This window comes from Accipiter gentilis, chromosome 28 (assembly GCF_929443795.1).
Source record: "Accipiter gentilis chromosome 28, bAccGen1.1, whole genome shotgun sequence".
Taxonomy (NCBI): Eukaryota; Metazoa; Chordata; class Aves; order Accipitriformes; family Accipitridae; genus Astur; species Astur gentilis.
In genome coordinates, this window is record NC_064907.1 from 2,515,581 (window position 1) to 2,536,366 (window position 20,786).

Below are 20,786 nucleotides of genomic sequence, written 5' to 3' on the forward strand. Positions count from 1 at the left end.
TGTGCCACACTTAGAAGCTGTCAAAACTGCATGCTAGCTTTGGCTAGCCCAGCCTGACTTCATCCAGCTGTGACAGGATTTTGCCCTAAATGATTTCATCTGTTTCTGAAGCTACAGCATGCACTTTTATCTGGAAGCAAGCTGTTTACTTATTTGCTTTTAATTATTTATGGTAATGAAATAGCACCCATATCTCAAAATTTTCCACAAAAATGAATACTCTTGTAGTTCAGATCTGTAGCCATGGAAGAAAACACAGTTCCCCACTGTTGCTTATAATGTTTATTTGTTTTTAACTTCAAAACACAGGTGATTTTTCTCAAAACAAATAAAGTAATGGGGGAAATGAAGGCAGGCTCTCTTTGTAACTTTCCCAAGAAACACATCTGAAAAAGCATACTTTTGCAAAACAACTACATTTTAGCAAACCCAGACAGTGAGATTCCAAAAAGTCATAAATAGCAGGGAGGCTAGCAACCAATGTTGTTGTTTGTTTGGGTTTTTTCCTTTTTTTTCCCCCTTGTTTAACTTGCAGACGGCACTAAATGAACCCATAATTTCCACAGCTAATATAGAGATATATTTACAGAAGTCTCTGAGTATGCAGTTAATTTCCAAGGTCAGGAATTATGAAGATATACCTCCTCACTTTGATTCTGTAAAATAAGCTTGGTGGAATCATTGGATATTATAACATCTGATAGTCTTGCTACTGATTTAAGCCTACAGTTTAGCTATTAAATCACTATCCTTAATTGCTACTTAGTTACATTTACCTAAAAGTCATTTTTTACCCACAGGCAGGTACAAAAACTTTCTTTAGAAGCAGCAGTGAAGCGTTGGATTATATTCTGTAAATAGCTCTGATGCCACACTTCATCAGTACTCTTAAAACCTTAGTGTCATTTCTGGTTTCAGTGCCTGTGCAACAGCTCTTGCTCCACCAATAGTCAGGTAGAAAAACAAGCAGTTTGGAGACAGATCGGTAAAATTGAAGGCCAGCTTTCCTGAATCTGAATGCTGCAGCCAGGCCCTGCTCACTGGGAAGGTCAAGGAGGGTGGAAATAATTCTGCAGACCGAGGAAAAGTACGAAGCCACTGTTCAGACTACAGTGACTAGAAAATGCCAAGACCTACAACATCTAGCACTTGCACAGACACACACAGAGTCAGGCACAGGAGACCAGACGTGCACCCATGCACACACAGGGCCTGGGAGACCCACGGTGAGTGTGCCTCTGTGCCCCCGATTGCTCCACACCAATCTCAGCAGGGCCCATCTTTTCCTACAGCATGGGCTGTGCAGCACCGCAGAGCTGAAATGATCCTCTATGGCTGGGGCTGTTGAAGAGCAAAAGACATATTTGGAAATGTAATGTCCTAATTAATAAAATCTGGATAGGAACATATTAGTTATTTTAGCTAGCTAATGCCTGCTCTTCACAAGTCAGTCTTCCTTTTCCTGCATGGATGTGAAAATCAAATGTTTCTCACGCTGGGTGTGCTGCCCACATTGTAACGTGCTTTGTACCTACATAGAAGGAAAATATCACTTCACCATCTGATTTGCTTGAGTTGTATAATCATCAGTGCTATAGCAAGAAACAGATGGATTGGGAATGAGGAAATCACTCAAGCGCTGATCTGAAGAGGGTCTTCCTGAACACAAAATGGGTGCATGTGTTAAGTGGCTGCAAAAATTACAGTCTATCACATTCAATATCAGGATTATTAGACGGTGTATCGAGAATACCAAAATACACTTCCCTGTTTGCTGGAGGTGGGGTGTTGGTTGGACTTCCCACCCCAGAATCAGGGCTTGGTGCAGGGTGCATTTCTCCTGCGTACTTCTCTTCTTTCTGAGACGGCTCTTGCTGTTTTTGCTTGAGGTTTTTGAAACGTTTGAGCTTCACAGGGTCTTTGACTTCCTTGGCACAATGGAACAAGATGAAAATGTCCCTCCGAAATTTGGAGCTCATTCCAAAGTAGATAATGGGATTGTAGAAGCTGGCAGACTTTGCAAACAAACTGGCAAGGATGCTGGTAAGGTTGGGCACAGGGTGACCATAGGCAGACCATATAGAGATGACAGCATACGGTGACCATGCAATAATGAAGGCTGTGCAGATGACAATAGAAACCTAAAAGACAAAAGGAGAATAGTCTTAAATCTACTCTGGAAGACTACTTCAGGGAAGCAATACACTGGGAATAGTAGCTTGGGCACTTGGCTGGAAGGGGAACATTCAGATTGTCCTGAGGGTATGTCTCACAGGAGAATACAGGCAAGCAAAAGATTTGCTTTGATGGAGCCAAGCAGACCTAGAAGCTATATATTGAATTTTGGCATGGTAGTATGCTTGAGCAATGCCTTATCTAGTGGAATGAAAATAGCTACAGTCCCCTATATGTTTATATGAAATCAGAAGGTTTTGGGTAGACTTAAGTCAACCATAGGTAAATTGAAAGTTCCACTGTAACTTCTGTGTATGCTCAGAAGTAGTGTAACTTCTGAAAGAAAAGAGCGTATGCCAAACCAAACTTTTGTTTTTGTGCTGTATAACCCACTCCAACTATATTTAGATTATTTTGCACATGTGATGTAGCACCAGTATTAGCCAACTGACAGGGTACAAGTTTTAAACAAACCTCATTTTCTTCACTGAGTTCAGACTCTGTCACTAGAGATTATAGAGAAATGAAATGTGACTGATTGGTTTTGTTCTCTTCTGTTCTAGTTTAAACCGGTTTTTGGAAAGACAGATTTCACTGAGATAAATACCACCCAACATGAAACCCAAACTCACCCTGGTGACATCCCGCTCTATTCTCCTCTGTCTGTCTGTGGGATCACCCAGTCCTGTTAATGCATGGCTTAGCTTGACAGTATTAATAATTGACACATATGAGAAGACCATGACTGTGACAGGTAGGAAGAAACAGCAGATAAAAATGGAGACAATGTAGGACTTGTAGATTGTAGAGAAGTTGGCTTTTGCCCAGTCTATCTCACATGTACCATACATGCGATCTGGAAAGCAAAAAATAAGTTGGTTAGCAGTTTTAGAACACTTATCTGCTTTTGAGTGATTAATTTATCAGTTCAAATGCTGTATTTTTCTTCTTTTAAGCACTAAAAAATGGATTGATCTTTCTAATTTAATGAGCCGTGATGTAATTTCCTACATAAACAATTTTTCAAGACCAGCTAGACCATAACAAGTTTTTAATGTGTATTATCATTCTGTCCAGTTTAGATTTCCAGTGTAAATCCATAATGCACAAACTGTTGTTTCAGGATAGGAAATTGTGATACGTTATTAGAAAAAAAAAAAGATAGTAATCATTCAGTAGGTTTGATATTCCTGAGTGTTATCTACTCTTATTTGTCATAATTTTCCACATAGTAACTTCCTAAGATGAGCACTTTAACAGCATAACAACCAATTGTAAAGAGACAATATGCCAAATGTAAAAAGTCACTACTGATATAGCAAAGCAGGAATTAAAAATATTGAGAGGTTTTTCAATAGAAACAAGAAAGTCAATGAAATTTTTACTGTTGCAAGAGCCATGAAGGCAAATTGATAGAGCTAATGATAAAGATTATGGGAAGATGAAACACATAAATACTCAGAAAGGTATGAGACCTTTTGCTAAACGGAAAGCATACAGTTCTGCAACTACAAAGGAGCTGCAGGCTCTTAAAAATGAAGTCAGGCAGATTGCAGGATCTGCAGCTAGTGGGATCTACAAAAGGACACTAGCTGATTAGGTACTTAAGGGAAAGGCAGTGGGAATAAGGTGCATTCTCTGCTTAAATACTTTTATGAATAACAGTTGACTTCTGTAGACCTCTGGTATGTTTGCAAAGGTGTCCTGATAGAAAACCTGAGTTTGGTAGCATTAGAGTTTTTCTGTAGATTGTGAATTGTTGATTTTTCTTTTTAAGTGGAAAAAGCTGTTTTTTCCAACAGGTATGGAAGCAAATTTAATTACAAATAAATGAAGCATGAACCAAAATTATGTAAGTCAAGTATCAACAGGTCCTGGAGATACAATACAGGTGAAGCCTGCATGATTTAGCAACAGATCCCTCCCTGACATACAGTGATAATTCTGAAGGGAAAAAAAAAAATCCCTTAATTCCTCACAGATGATAGGAGGTTTAGACAGGATAAATTAAAGGAGCAGAAGATTAAAATCTCTTTTATGATTCTTATCAAAAAGAGCTCAGTATTTTTATCACCAAAAGCTCTAGGTGTTGCTGTCTGGATGTGTTCAGTGATAGAAGTAGATTTTAGTCTCCTTTACCTTTTTCATCAGTAGACCTCAAGATTCAGAAAGATAACCGTAAAATCTGGCTTAATTCCAGGTTTCTGGTTTGTGAAAACTTTTGACTGAAAACTGAAAGCAGCCTCCAGATGACATGAAAAGAAAACCCTGCAGATTTGCTGCAACTCAGAATTCAGAGCTGTGTTTCCCCTCTCCACCAGGACACTGGCAAGTGGCATTTCCAAAAATCAGCAGGGTCCTGGGGACCCCTGCAGCTGCTGTGTAGAAATGAGAGGTCCAAGGCAGCCAAGTGTAATGTGCTGCTGTCTGCCAGCACCCACTGCCTGCTGCTGGACTTGCCATTGCTGGGGTCCCACATGTCCATGGGTGCCCTCAATGGAAACGTGTTTAGAGACAGATAGCCCAGGAACCTGAAACTGCTGTGATTCTCAGAAGGGAACAGTGCTCCTAGAAGTGGTCTTGAAGACCACTGTCAAGGAATTGAATCCGCAGTATGAACAGGCTCCATGGGGGCTTTCACTGATCCTGTGAGAGGGAGCGCCTGGGGTGAGTGTGGTGATGTAAAGAGGCATAAAGGGAAAGGGGTAGATGATGGCACGCTTATATAGACTTGCTGATGAGGGCTTCACAGGGCAGGAAATGTGTAAAGGATTTCAGACCAGATTTGTACAGTGGGACACTCATAGGCCTTTACAGAGGCATTTATACCAGAGGTTAATAAAAAAGTGAAATTAAAAAAACCCTGGATGCCCTGACAAGGCCAAAAAGGGTCATCAGAAATCCTTCTGCAAATGAAGAGCTATTAAGATTAATGTAAAAATAAAAGAGATCGCCAGAAGATACACAGAAAATGACCAGTCCCAATCCCCCAAGTTTATGACATATCCAGAGTGCAAAAACATGACATAAAATTAGAACAGTCTACTAAACAGTTTGGTTTTGTCTCAAACAAAAGATCTATTGAGCCTAATATCCTGGTAACATTTTGGTTTGGGAAGATTTAACCAATCATAGAAATGGATGCTTTTTTTCACACCCATACTTCAAGGGTCCAGAGATACCTCAAAGCTTATGCATTTAATAAGTAAGAGGATATATTCACATAGCTGCTTTAATAAGTCTTCACAGATTTCATGACTTTTCAAAGGATGCAGATGCCTGCAGGATCCAGGCAGATAACTGCTGGACAGTTTCAGTCACATGGTTTCAGTTGTTAGGACTCCTGTATCATTACCATTTGTTCCTAGAGATTTGTTGTGTTGAATTTTTAGAGACTTAATTTGAGACAATTCCTCCAACTTTTCCCCACGAAGAAGTTTTGTGGGTGGGAATATCCCCTAGCCATTGAATCACCGCAGCATTCACTATTCAAAATTTTTCCTTTTCTCCCCCTCCGTTTTTCCTATGGCATTATCTTGCACCCTAATCGCTTCTTGGACTGACAAACTTTCTGACATCTTTTTCTTCTTCTGTTATGTTAGTTTTCATATTTTCGACAAACTGTTTGACCAGATCTTTCTGGCTTGTCTTATTATAGTTTCAAGTTTAACTTCCTGGAACGTGTTCTTTTCTAGCTTCTCAATCTTGACAGTTTTTGAAGGATGTCTTTTGATAGTTTCCTTTATCTCATTGCTTAACCATGCCAAATATTTCTGGCCCCTCTTTTTTCATAGGTAATATGCACTAGGTCCAAGTCTTTCCTGTGATATCTTCAAAAAATCTCTTTATAGCTGATACTAAAGCAGGCAACGCTCTGTGCATACATCATGCACGATGAGTGATTTTCTCAGTTCTACTGATAATCGGTCTGGTTTATCACAAACAGCAAGAAAGAAAGGGAAGTATCTTTGTTCAGTTAAGCGGAGAGGTGCCAAATAAGTACAACTGAAAGATACCTGTTACCTGTATAACTGCCCCAGCCAAGTAATGGAGCTGCTGACCAGAAGAAAGCTGCTATCCAAATGAGAACCAGAGCCACCGTCATACTGCTGTTGCTGATGCAGTGACCTGCAATGGCATGGTTTAATCAGAAAATAATATCTAGAAAGGCAAACATATCTCTGAAATCTAAATGTGCTCCTATACCAACAGCTAATAAGGAAAATACAACTATTTAAAAAAATTAAGACAAAAAAGCATATTTATAAGAAAAGCTTAAATTTGTCAGCTTTGTGTTCAAGACCATTTGTGAACAGTGGAAATGAATGGCTTTTAAGCAGGAGACAATATGTTTGTTGAGCACTGCAGAATTAGAAAATTTTATGTTAGACTTATGTCTTGCAATTTTGTAAAAAGCAGGAAACAGTTAGTTGTATGTTAAGTTTTCCACAGAAACAAACAAGGTAAGTTGAAATTCAGAGGATTTTCTTATTCAGTTCAAGGTTTTCCCTGTTAGAAAGGAGAAAATACATTAGATGCTCAAACTAAATTAGCCATTGAATACAAATTATTTAATCTGTCCTGCTGTTGTTGTACATTGTGGTTATTTCTTCGTTTACATGGGAAATATTTATGCATCCACCAATCTCTGTTCCTCAACATTTCTGTAAAGCTACACTGGGTACTTGCTCAGATTTCCTCAGGAGGCAAACATAAATTGTGCACACCCTCAGATGAACATGTGATAGAGCTCTGCAAAAGAGAAACGTGGGTTTTAAATACAATTTCATAATATGTAGTGAATATAAGATGTAGAATACATCACAAATTCTAGCAGCTCTAACAGCCATTTGTTTTGAAAATTAACTTCAACAAGTCTATCATTACAACAAACTGCAGAAGAACTTCCTGTGAAAAAAAGACCTTCCTTCAGAAGTTCTTTTCACAACTAATACTACTCAAGATATTATAAAGAAGACCTCATAGGATACATCCAGTGAATTTACACATGCTTTAGCTGTGGACATTAATAGGTTCCTGCCTGAAAGATGGTGCAAGCCAGTCATAACAAAGGCATGAAAATTGATGATACATTATCTAAGGATGGGTGAAAGGAAGACTAGGGAGAATTTATGGAAGGTGTGGGTATAATGAAGAGAGCTTACATAAGGCTCTCAGTGGAAGTCAAACTTTTCAGCAGGCAGGAGGTCCAGGATGAATGGTAAGGAAATGTTTCTACTGATCCTGTGAAAGGAAGTGCCTGGGGTGAGTGTGGTGATGTAAAGAGGCATAAAGGGAAAGGGGTGGATGATGGCATGCTTATATAGACTTGCTGATGAGGGCTTCACAGGGCAGGAAATGTGTAAAGGATTTCAGACCAGATTTGTACAGTGGGACACTCATAGACCTTTACAGAGGCATTTATACCAGAGGTTAATAAAAAAGTGAAATTAAAAAAAAAAACAACAGAAAGAGAGTGGTTAGTAAAAGGTTTCTAGCACTGGAGACAGTAATGAACAGTGGTTGTCTGAGATATTCAGGTTACAGATCAACAGGGCACTAGACAAAAAGCATGGGTGCGAGGCTGTGTTGATGGTGCTTTGCAGATCTGGGAGACAGGGACCATCTGGGAAGAGTCAGATCATGGTCAGTTCTGGGGATGGTAGGTGTAATTTTCATCTCCCGTAGTGTGAAACTGTCCACTGAGGGGAGGCCGGAGAGGCACGTGGGGATGGCAGGCTGTGCAGTGCTACGAAAGCTGGAGGCAAGATGTGCAGACTGAATGTTCCTAGCACCATCTAAAGCAGTCCATGATGCCTGGTGTGTGCACACCCTGGCAAAACACCCTGAAAAATGAAAATGTTTGTATGTAGGGCAGGCTTCCGAACCAAAGATATTATCAGTCACTGGAAACTTCCCAAACATCATCTCATAGCAGATGAAATTCGTTGCTTACAGTGAGATCGAGACAACAAGGTATGCATCACTTAGTCGTCATTTAAGTTGCATTTTGAAGAATACAGAGGGTCAGCAGGACCTGTGGTATCTTTGGCACAAGGGTGAATTTAACCCATGGTAACCAAGGTGTACAAGTAATCCTTTGCCTCTTATTGGGGTTAACCCTGAACGATTCTATGCAAACGCATTTGTAATGTAAATGATTGCATTATGTTCTGGTTTCCAATGCATCTAATTTATATTTTATATAGCCTGTCACTGGAATAAATACAGATTTGCATAGGTTCAATGAAGGCAGAACTGGACTTGCCTTTATTCCTTACCTCTCTCAGGATGGCAGCCCTTGATGTAGCGAGTCACGCTGATTACTGTAAGGGTATTAATGCTAGCCAGGCCAAAGAGGAGTGTCAGGAAGCCATCAACCTGAAAAACAAAGCAGTGCAGGATGTTCTTTTACTGCAGAGAGCTGAAGGGGAAAACAACCACAGGGGTTGCTCCTGTCGTTTTCATGTTAATGCTCTTGAAAGTTTTTCCAGAAACCCAGCTATCAGGGAAATATAAAATGTCAGGTGCAGTTATCTTCTATAGGATCAGTGAGCAAGTAAATGTTCAAAAACTATGTAAGTGCTCTGTCATGCCTGACTGGGAGTGAGTGGCAAAAGCACCCCATTGTGATGGGCCCAGAAGCTCTGTACATCCTTGGCATAGACTACCTCAAGAGAGGGTATTGCAAGCACCCAAAAGCGTACCAGTGTGCTTCAGGTATAGCTGCCTTGAAGATGGAGGAAATTACACAGCTCTCTGCCCTGCCTGGTCTCTCAGAGGACCCTTCTGTTGTGGGGTTGCTGAGGGTTGAAGAACACCAGGTGCCAATCACTACCACAACAGTGCACTGGCAGCAATATTGCACTGAGACTCCCCGATTCCCATCCATAAGTTGATTTGTCAACCGCAGAACCAAGGAGTGATCAGCAAGACTCGCTCACCCTTTAACAGTCCCATGTGGCCAGTGCAAAAGTCTAATGGAGAGTAGAGGCTAACAGTAGGCTATCGTGGCCTCTATGAAGTCGCACCGCTGCTGAGTGCTGCTGTGCCAGACATGCTAGAAATTCAATACAAATTGGAGTCAAAGGCAGCCAAGTGGTACGCCACAATTGATATCGCTAATGCATTTATCTCAATCCTTTTGGCAGCAGACTGCAGGCCACAGTTTGCTTTCACTTGGAGGGCCATCCAGTACAGTCGCAATCGGCTGCCCCAGGGGTGGAAACACAGCCCCACCATTTGCCATGGACTGATCCAGGCTGCACTGGAGAAGGGTGGAACTCCAGAACACCTGCAGTTCATTGATGACATCATTGTACGGGGTGACACAGCAGAAGAATTTTTTGAGAAAGGGAAAAAAATAGTCCAAATCCTTCTGAAAGCTGGTTTTGCCATGAAACAAAGTAAGGTCAAGGGACCTGCGCAGGAGATCGAGTTTTTAGGAATAAAATGGCAAGATGGGCAACGCCAGACCCCAATGGTTGCGATCAACAAAATAACAGCTTTGTCTCCACCAAAGAGTAAAAAGGAAACACAGACTTGCTTAGGCATTGTGGGTTTTTGGAGAATGCATATTCCAAATTACAGTCCGATTGTAAGCCCTCTCTATCAAGTGACCTGGAAGAAGAACAATTTTAAATGGGGCCCTGAGCAACAACAAGCCTTTGAACAAATTAAATGGGAAATTGTTCATGCAGTAGCCCTTGGGCCAGTCCGGCCAGGACAAGATGTTAAAAATGTGCTGTATACCACAGCCAGGGAGAATGGCCCTACCTGGAGCCTCTGGCAGAAAGCACCTGGGGAGACCCGAGGCCGACCCCTGGGGTTTTGGAGTCGGGGATACAGAGGATCTGAGGCTCGCTATGCTCCAACTGAAAAAGAGATCTTGGCAGCATATGAAGGAGTTGGAGCTGCCTCAGAAGTGGTTGGTACTGAGACACAGCTCCTCTTAGCACCCCGACTGCCAGTGCTGGGCTGGATGTTCAAAGGGAGGGTGTCCTCTACACATCACGCGACTGACGGCACGTGGAGTAAGTGGATCGCACTGATCACACAGCGGGCTCGCAGAGGAAGCCCCAGTCGCCCAGGAATTTTAGAAGTGATCACGGAGTGGCCAGAAGGCAAAGATTTTGGAATACCGCCAGAGGAGGAGGTAATGCGTGCTGAAGAGGCCCCACTGTATAATAAACAACTGTCAGAAAATGAGAGACAAAATGTCCTGTTCCGTGAGGGGTCCTGGCATATAGTGGTATAGTGGTGTGTTTTAGATTTAGTATGAGAATAATGTTGATAACACACTGATTTTTTAGTTGTTGCTAAGTAATGTTTACACTCAGTCAAGGACTTTTCAGCTTCTCATGCCCAGCCAGCAAGAAGGCTGGAGGGGCACAAGAAGCTGGAGGGGGACACAGCCAGGGCAGCTGACCCAAACTGGCCAAAAGGAATATTCCATACCCTGGGACATCATGCTCATCATATAAACAGGGCGCAGTTGGCAGGGGGCTGGCAATCACTGCTGGGGGACAGCCTGGGCACCTTTCAGTGGATGGTGAGCAATTGCATCATGGATCACTTGTTTTGTATATTCTATTATTATTATTTTCTCTTCCTTTGCTGTCCTATTAAACTGTCTTTATCTCAACCCATGAGATTTACTTTTTCCCCCCCGCCCTGATTCTCTTCCCCATCCCATGGCAGGTGGGGAGGAGTGAGCAAGCAGCTGTGTGTTGCTTAGTTGCCAGCTGGGCTTAAACCATGACACTTGTACATAAAATAAACAAGCAAACACACCTTTACATCTATGCTTCCTGTCCTGGTTTCAGCTGGGATAGAGTTAACTGTCTTCCTAGTAGCTGGTACAGTGCTATGTTTTGAGTTCAGTATGCGAAGAATGTTGATAACACTGATGTTTTCAGTTGCTGCTCAGTAGGGTTTAGACTAAAGTCACGGATTTTTCAGCTTCTCATCCCCAGCCAGTGAGAAAGCTGGAGGGGCACAAGAAGTTGGCACAGGACACAGCCAGGGCACCTGACCCAAACTGGCCAAAGGGGTATTCCATACCATGGGACGTCCCATCCAGCATAGGAACTGGGAAGTGGGGTCAGGGAATTGCCGCTCGGGGACTAGGTGGGTGTTGGTCGGTGGGTGGTGAGCAATTGCACTGCGCATCATTTGTACATTCCAATCCTTTCATTATTGCTGTTGTCATTTTATTAGTGTTATCATTATTAGTTTCTTCTTTTCTGTTCTATTAAACTGTTCTTATCTCAACCCGCAGGTTTTGCTGCTTCTTTTTTCCCAATTTTCTCCCCCATCCCAATGGGTGGGGGGGGAGTGAGTGAGCGGGTGGCGTCGTGCTTAGTTGCTGGCTGGTGTTAAACCTCAACACTTCCCCAAAATGACTTGCCAAATGAAGGGGAAAAAGGTTGAACTGAAAAGAAGAAAGGCCATGACTAGGCAAAAATGCACTGGATGCAGCTGCCCTGCTTAGAACAAACATGCAAACTGAACTCATGAAATTTAGGCCAAAGAGCGAAGAACGTAGGATGTAATGGACTTGGCTGAGTGAGAAAAGCTTTTTGAAAAATTAAATAAAACCATCCATCATTCCAACAGGTTGAGTCTCAATGGTGGTGCTACTGATTGCCTGCTATTTTTTAAGCCCTGATCCTCACCACCTCTGACTGATGCACGCAGAGCTGTACGGTTGTGTAGGCTCCCACTGATGTCAATGTCTCAGCAATACACGCACAGGACGGTTACAACTCTGCTAAGCTTCACTTCTGCTAAGCTTCACTTATGAGTATAGGAAGGAAGTTGCTGCTGACTGTAGCGGAGATGGATGTAGCCATCTGCTAGGGAGCACTATATGTCTGGGAAATGATCCAGGCAAAATGCTGAAGGCAGTCCTTTTTTTGAAAGCTTGCAATGATATACCAAACTGGCCAGCGCAGAGGAGCTCTTGGAGGTGCCAGTTTTACACTGAGTGAAGCAGGAATATTAAGCAAGTGTCTCTGGACTGTAACTTGGCATTCAAGTGGTAGAATTATCGGCGGAAAGGCACGTCATTATTCTACGGGAACAAACTCTGTCTTTGTGTGAATGGGCACAACTCCCGTGGAATTCAGTTTATCCCAGAACTGAATCTGGGGCTTTAATCCAGGCTTAAAGCTGAGACCACAGCAGATTGTATAAATTAAATTGGGTGAAGGGTTAGGAAAGGGCTGCTTCGTCATTTCTTTCACTGGTGGCATTTCTTGCTACCAACATCCTTATATTGACTCTATCTACTTCTTAATGCCAACTTTTACAGACCCACCACATTTTAAATGCATGCAAGACTTGCTACTACAACATTCTACATCCACCTGTGCTCCACTTAAAATCAGCTCATGCTTGGTGTATAAATGCAACCATGTTTACACCAGAAAAGAGACTTCCTTGGATGTCTCAGCTACTTGCTAGAAGCTGCACTTGGCTGAATTTGTCCCATTGTATGCAGTGGAGATTGGTGAAGCACCAGGATACACAAATCTGCTCTGCATTTCATTAGCCTTACTGGTGCAAACAGCTGCCACTTCTCCATTTGCTCTAGCAATGCTTCATAGATGCAGAAAACAGCACGGCCAAGGACTATTGAGAAACCAGGCTGCATAAGCTTAAGCGATTGCATTAGTTATTAAATTACAAAGGAAGCAGTATTTCAGCAATGATGTAAATAAACACTTTGAAATTAAGTCTAAAGAGCTATGAGATTGAATACTGAAGTAGCAGGACAAGCTTTTTAGTGTGCATCACAGTTAGCCCTCCTATGCTGAAACTGGTTGAGTTTTTCTGAAATATATCATTCTATGTTTTATCATCTGCAGATGTGACCATTATTCTCCCCCCTTCCCTTCCCTGACATCAGACCAAAGAGAGACAATTGTATTAAGTGATCAGTTCAAACAGCCCTTGAGCACACTTACAAGGGAGGCAAATGGGTTTAAAAATACACTCTTGCCCTTTACTGTTTAAGATGAAACTCTGTCACCATAAGAAAGAACAAGCCAAAATGCTTTCTTTAGAGTGGTGCCTTGCTAAAAAAAATAAATAATAAAATAAAAATGAAGTTTTACCAAAATGAACGTAGCTCATAGGACCAAGCCATTGCCAGCACCATTCTCATTTTCATACTATTTATAAGAGCATTTCAGCAGATCAAAATACTGTTGCTTCTGCTGGTGTGTGGGCTATCATCAAAGATTTGACCAGGGCCATATGATTAGCAAGTGGCTAAAGTGGCAGCAGTCTCCTGGGGAGGCTGTACTAACTGCCCTCCTGCTAGTCACAGGTTCAGCAGTTTAGGAACAGATGACAGGGTGAAATGCCAAGGAGTGAGAGCTCTGGGGATGACAGGAGTGCTGGGATGAAAGGAATAAAGGATGTAAAAAATGAGGTGGCTCTGAAGCTGCAGAACTGCCCATACAGAGGCCACGGCATCTGGAACATTAAAACACAAGAGAGCATCCAGAGGCATTAGGGCTGCTTTGGGAGTAGGATCCTCAAACCAGTATTGTCCCTGCCAAACATCTATCAGAAATGAGTTAGCTCTTGAGCCTTGCTATGTATACGCCATTTCCCAGCAAGTCTATCAATTCTGCAATACTTTTATATTGGTGTCACTTAGACATACATCTTCAGAAGAAAAAGAGGGATCTTACTCTAGCTGTAGCCAACCTACTTCAAGCATACACCTACTGGATATGGAAGAAAGATCTCTGCTACTTTTTCAGTTCCTGAACAGGCAACTTTGCCTGTAGGTAGCAGCCAAAGAAACTGCTTGGAACCCAAAGTAGTTAGCAACAGAAAAACTGCTTTAGCATAGTCCCAATTTCTATAGGCAGAGAGATTAATGTATGTAGGTAACAAAAATATATTATATTCTCAGTTTTCTGCATCTTTAAAGATATACAGAATGACAGCCAAGGCAATACTAGAATAGTAGATAACATTTAAGTACTCTGGAAGACTGATGCTCTTACCCATCCCCAGTTCTGGTTTTTCTTTTCTTTTATCCTCCCCGCCCAGCCATCTCCTTCCTTCCACAGTCATAATATTTCCTCCATTTTTGCGTAATGCAAATCTGTCCTTCCTATCATTAATTATGATCAAATAGCACCAGTGTTAATAGGCAATAGTGAATTCAGCCATAAACACGAAGTTGATTGTATGGTAATTTTGATCCACCAGCATTTCCTTTTACCCATTAAGAAACAGGAGTAGATTAGTTGTTTTAAAAGCTTTTCTCTCAGTGTTATACCAGGATTACTCCCTTTGCTATATAGATACTCACAGAACTAGCTCATTATCTTTATGTTGCCTGGAAGCTAAGACACAACTGAAGAAAAGGCTGTGTTTTTTCTGCTTTGTACTTGTGCCTGATTTTAAATCTCACTAATGTTCTTGGTGTACTATTTACAACCCATAATACATAAAGCTCCTACTGCATGCAAATTCATTTCTTAAGCTTTGCTTCAACACAGAGAGAGTCAGGAATCCCCAGTGCACTATCCAATTTTTAGCTATGAGCTTGTCTGTGCCCTACTTTTACTACCTTTAATACTTATGCATCCCTACTGAATTCATAAGGGTTGTCTTCATTTAAAGCAGACAGAGTAAAATATAACCTATTGTTCTTATTATTGGATTAATCAAGGTTTAATGGCACAAAAGCAGATTGCCAAAATAGCTACTGCATTTCAATTTAGGCTGAAACATTATCTCACCAGCCAGAAAGGCTGCATCGCTCCCTCCTCTGGCCAGCTGGTGAATCTGTCGCAATTTCCCGAAGTCCATTTTTCTCCCTTCAGAACTCTTGTCTTTCTCTTCTATTAAATATGAGATAATGAGTATGTAAAGAAAAAGATAAACTTTAACAGGGGTTATTTTCTGTTGCATATGTTTAAAGACACCACAATATTTTTTTTTGAATACAGATCAGATTATTCCAAGATCATACTGTAAACAGATAATGGCAATAAACCTCCTTCAACCTCAAGAGACAAAAAAAGCACCTAAATCAATCTTTAAGAAATACATTTTTTTAAAAAAAATTGTAGGTACCTTTGACTATAGTACATTTTAAAATTTAACAAGTTCTTAAAGTTTGCAGTAAGTGAGAAAATATTCAATAGTATATGGTGTTGCATAGTGTTCCTAAAGCACTCAAAAGGTTTCTTTAAGATTTGCTACAATACAGGAAGTGAAAGAGACATCACAGTTTTCACAATGCCTTTTGCTCATGCAACATTGCTCTACTATGGTTGCATTCTGCCTTTTAAAATGTCTCAGCAGGCTTCAGGGGTAGCTCTTCTTACAGGTGACTGCATTAACCCAAGCCATTATAGGTCTCTGACACAAATGGCACTTCATTTACTAATAAACAATGAGAACTGATAAGCTACAGGATTAGATAGTTTAAACCATTAAGTGAGAGCATCAGACATTCAGTATTTTGCAATCACCAAGTGATGAAACCTTTCTGTTGATGGCATATATTTTAAAGATAGGAAAATTATGAATGCAATATTTAAGCTATACAATTATGTATACAGATATGTAATTATACTAACTATACTATATAGTTAAATGTTAAAGGTACATTTAGTGCCAAATATTAATATATGCAGTTCAGGTTTTGGCTTTGGTAATATTAGGGAATCCAAAATAAATCTACTCATTTGCTTGTAGTTATTTTAGGTTTATATACTGGGTTAGTTAAAGGAGATACAACATATACTTACTTTGGTCTGACTTTTAGCTATTGGAGTTGTAGCCCTCTCAGGTCACAACTTATATTCAAAGTAGTACATGTCTCTATCAATCAGCACAGTTATGAATTTAACAACCCACCAAGTGCACATCATTTAACAAATAGATAGATTTTCAGAATTTCCTTACACAACCTCGTCAGATTATAATCTTACTTCAAGTACCCCATCTCCACATGCTTGGGACCACCCGCTTTCTAGCTCTGGGTTGGTGCCGTGGGACCATGGCAAGTTTTATGTCTCCCATCCACCCATGAAGAATGAATGGGGAGGAAGCAACCAAGCACGTAGCTCATACCCTCAATGATCCAGATACAGTGGAAAGGTTCCCATCTTCAGGTTAAATGCTATATTGCCATTATCTTTCTGTGAATTACTGTACAGGGAAATTAAGAAGCACTGGATGGGAAACTCTATCATTGCCCTCTGAGAACATCCTTCTTACACTGTGTAAAACTCCTTTCAGTGGGCCTGAGCCAAAACTCCTCTCCACTTCAGTGATGTTAATTCAGAGCCTGCTTGTTTATTGCTAGCAGCACCATTAATATAAGCAAACAAATACACAGACAGATAAAAGAAGAAAACCACCTCATGAGTCACCTGTCTCATCTTTAAATTTCCACAGAAAGCAAGGCTTGGCTTTGTGACCTGTGGTGATCCTACCCCTAGAACTAAGATCCATTAACACCAGATTAAACTCATGCTTTTATTTTCTAAGTAAAGAAGTACTATCCTTGCCTTTTCAGAATATCATGGTAAATGTTTCTGGAGGCTTAGACATGTCTGAAGGGAAGCAGAGGTCCCACAGACTGTTCACGGGCTCTGCCGGGACAGCCCAGAGATTATAAGTGACCCTCCATGTTCTCCAAAGTACAATTGTGTGTGCTGTTTCCCAGCAAGAAGGAATCTGCTTACGTAGCCACCATCAGGTTAACACAAGGTCATCTCTGATTGCTGGCTGAACGCCCACCAGTGAACTTGTTCTTCTGCTCATAAAGCTCCTAGGCACAAGGCAGGACAGGTTAGTGATGGTACCAGCTCACCCATTAAGTGACCAAGACAAGAACATGCTACAACCCTGAAAGCCTGAAAAAGCTGCATGGCTACGAGGAAGGAGATCTCCTCTTAGCTGATACTCTTGCTCCTCTGGATCCTGTACTGGAATAACCAGAGAAACAGAAGATAACCAATTTACCCCCCCAAAATGCTTATGGTCCTAAAATGGGTATGGGCTGTAAGGGTCTTCACATCTGTTGTGGTTTAACCCCAGCCAGCAACTAAGCACCACGCACCCGCTCACTCACTCCCCCCCACCCATTGGGATGGGGAAAAAAGAAGCAGCAAAACCCGCGGGTTAAGAACGGTTTAACAGAACAGAAAAGAAGAAACTAATAATGATAACACTAATAAAATGACAACAGCAATAATGAAAGGATTGGAATGTACAAATGATACGCAGTGCAATTGCTTACCACCCACCGACCAACACCCACCTAGTCCCGGAGCAACGATTCCCAGCCCCCTTCCCAGTTCCCATACTAGATTGGGCGTCCCATGGTATGGAATACCCCTTTGGCCAGTTTGGGTCAGGTGCCCTGGTTGTGTCCCCTCCCAACTTCTTGTGCCCCTCCAGCTTTCTCGCTGGCTGGGGATGAGAAGCTGAAAAATCCTTGACTTAGTCTAAACATTACTTAGCAACAACTGAAAACATCAGTGTTATCAACATTCTTCTTATACTGAACTCAAAACATAGCACTGTACCAGCTACTAGGAAGACAATTAACTCTATCCCAGCTGAAACCAGGACAACTTCACAACTGTGAATGGTAAGCTGGACCTGACAGCTCCTAACAGGAGAGTCACAGGCATTGTCAAGGAGCCCTAGTAGCCCAAGGACAGCGTGGAAGGAAGTGTACAGGATACAGGTTATTCTTGGCCTTAAACAGCTATCTGGAAAGCCACCAGGTGCAATGTCATCCCTTCTGCAGGGACAGTGGTGTGGAAATACTGGGTATCGTGTCACATACAGCTCATTGCAAGCAATAGTCATGAAGGCATTGATTCAGTCAGTACAGGATCGGGGTCAGGACAAAAACTGCTTCCTACACACTAGTGCTGTACTGACAGTGGAATATACAGTTGTGAAATAGAAGGTGAATAAATGTGAGGTAGGACTATTTAAGATACTTACAGATATTATCAGAGTGATTTTTAAGTTTCATATGAAGTTTTCCTTAGAAGTCAGTAAGAGGATGTTGCACACAGGGAGGAGCCAGAAAAACACAAATTGTTCAGCCCTGTGGTGAGATCTTGAATGATGAAGGTAAGTGATGGACAGCATTTTTTTGAGAGAAGACATTTAACCTCTTAGAAACACACATCAGCACAGTAGAATGAGGAAGGCTACTGTTTTCCACATAAGGAAATAAGAAAAGGGTCTTTCAAAGCCCTCTGAGAGAAAAAGCTAGTGCAGGAATCGAAGTTTAGGCTTTGGAAATTCCTGCTTCAGTAGGAGCTTTATTAGGCAACGAATGCCCTTTCCAGGCAGCAGTGTGTGGTTTGATGCAGTGCCTGGGTGGCATGGGAGGGGCTGCGTCAGACTTGTTTAACAAGGAAACAGAGAGTTTGAGCATTCATAATTTTTCAAGTACCAAATATATAACTTCCCTAATTTGTTGCAATTGGCTGCAGAAATAATAATTTACAGGAAAATGAGGGAGAATTCATGGCTAATGAAAACTGGCGTAACTTCCCTGCAGTCACATTAGTTACACTGAAATGATCTTCTATGTTGCTAATGATTCTGTTTGAGCAAAGGCAGTTCCCCCCCCCCCCCCCCCCCTTCCCTGCAGACAAAGTTTTTTTCTCATTAAAATTTAGCTCACAGATGTCTACATGAGTTGGTTTTACCTCTTCGACTGCAACGTGCACACTTTTCAGATTATATCAAGGCAGACCAGAAATAAAGAAATAGGGAAGACTAATATCTCTGCAGCTTCCCCCCCCCCCCCCCAGTATTTAAATCTCAGTTATGCAAGGAAACAAGAATGAGGATTCACTCTAGTGTTTATATTTGAGATATACATTTTTTTCAGAAAACTATATCTGGGAGAGGAAGATTTTTATAGCACAGCCCAGGCAAAGTAAGGGCACTCTTTTTATGAATTTGCTTTATAGATCATTCCCCACATCCTACCTTTCACAGTGAATCAGCATGCTAAGGTGAGCTGAATATACAGAGTTAATGTTACACAAGTTTTCTTCAGCACCTTTAACACCTGTTTTATCTGTTAATGCTCTTAGTGCCAGTTCCATGATTTGACTTGGGGTTATTTTCATCTTACTGAAATGTCAGGAATAATAAGCTATATATAAGTAAAATCCCAGCAATATCACACCACAGTACTGTGCTAGGATAGTCAATAACTATTTTTCACTCCCTTTTCACATTTGGTTTAATTTCTTTTAACATCTTTTAAGTAGATAGCTCAACATTTTTCAGCTAAGCAGACAATCCTGTGCTATTGCAATTTGAGAAAAAAAATCTGGTTTCTTCTGGCCCAGCCTCAATCTTAGAGCTACATGCTTGGACACTGGGATATACAGTGATATTGCAAGATTTTTTACACCAAGCAAGGCTGAGCTAGCTAGGTATTTACAGTTGCATAAAATCACAAACTGAGTCAAGAGAGGCAATAGTCTAGCTAAGTCAACAATTGGTTGGTTTTATCAGTTATATTGAATGGACAGAAATCAATCTCCTTCAAACCTACTCTATTTACAAAAGAACATAAATGCCTTTAGGGTTTTTTGTTTATTAGCCAATTTACAGAACATTTTTTTTAAATAAGAAGGTATTAATCTTCCACTTCCTCCTCAGACAAGATTTAGTTATGCTTTACAATCTGTGTATAGGAAAAGAGATAAATGCATGTTCTGAATAGCAAACACCATCAATAAAATATAAAAGAATTTATTCAAGATTACAAGTCCTCTCCTCAGAACTTCTGAAAAGAGCCCATAAGAGCCCATATATTTTCATCTTACTGATCTCAAAATGTCCTAGCATTGCAATTTTCTTTTTGGTGTTTCAGATCCCCACCTCTAATTTTTTACAAAAGATGGACATTATTTGTTTTCAGAAATGTCAAACTAGACCTCTAAACATTAGTAGCACCAAAAATGCTGGATTTTTTAAGTGCTAGCAAGAGGCAGGGACTGGAAGCTGAATCTACAAAAGGGGGTAAGGGCCACCATGCTCAGCTTTGCAGGCTCTGGTCATTTGCCTGGTGCAAGGAGGGTCACGGCTCCAAGCTTGGCTCCTAGATTGGATGTGGCAAAAGGTGGTGAGCAAACGAGGCTCCTAAAGTAGCCAACAGAACAAGGTGAGTGGCATATCTCACCTCCCTTTTGATTTTTAATGACTTACTCCAGACCACAAAAGATTGGAATTTCTTAGTATTCACAGCCATATCCTCCCCTTAACTGCGGAAGGCCTTTCAAAAATTAAGCAGTGACACTGTGAAAAGAGGGATTGCAGATCCATCCTCCCTTTTCCCCCATGCAAGGTACAGGAGAGCGGGATTCGCTTTTCTCCATCCAAAGATGCTCAGATCTACATCCCTTACTAGGAGCATAAACCCCAAGACTATTCATCATATGGGGATGCTCCACTGTCCTTAGAGCAAACAAATACTGGGACCAGAGACAAGGAGAAACTCCTTACGTGAGTGGTCAGACACTCACGGGAAGGAGGGGAACTCTCCCTGTCCAACAGCAGCATTGTTAAAGCAGGGC

The 20,786-nt window shown here is 41.3% G+C and overlaps 1 protein-coding gene across 1 annotated transcript in view; it reads right to left on the reverse strand.

The window, feature by feature from the left end:
* Window positions 1-269: 269 nt before the first annotated feature.
* The window catches only part of LOC126051692 (opsin-5-like), a 35,697-nt gene continuing 15,180 nt past the window's right edge, over window positions 270-20,786 (reverse strand). Inside the window, exons 3-6 of the mRNA XM_049831251.1 lie at window positions 8,457-8,556; window positions 6,199-6,303; window positions 2,808-3,031; window positions 270-2,141 (exon numbers count right to left, since the gene is read on the reverse strand). Coding sequence (XP_049687208.1) covers window positions 1,701-2,141; window positions 2,808-3,031; window positions 6,199-6,303; window positions 8,457-8,556 — 870 coding nt within the window. The 3' untranslated portion in view covers window positions 270-1,700. The remainder of the gene's footprint in view (window positions 2,142-2,807; window positions 3,032-6,198; window positions 6,304-8,456; window positions 8,557-20,786) is intronic.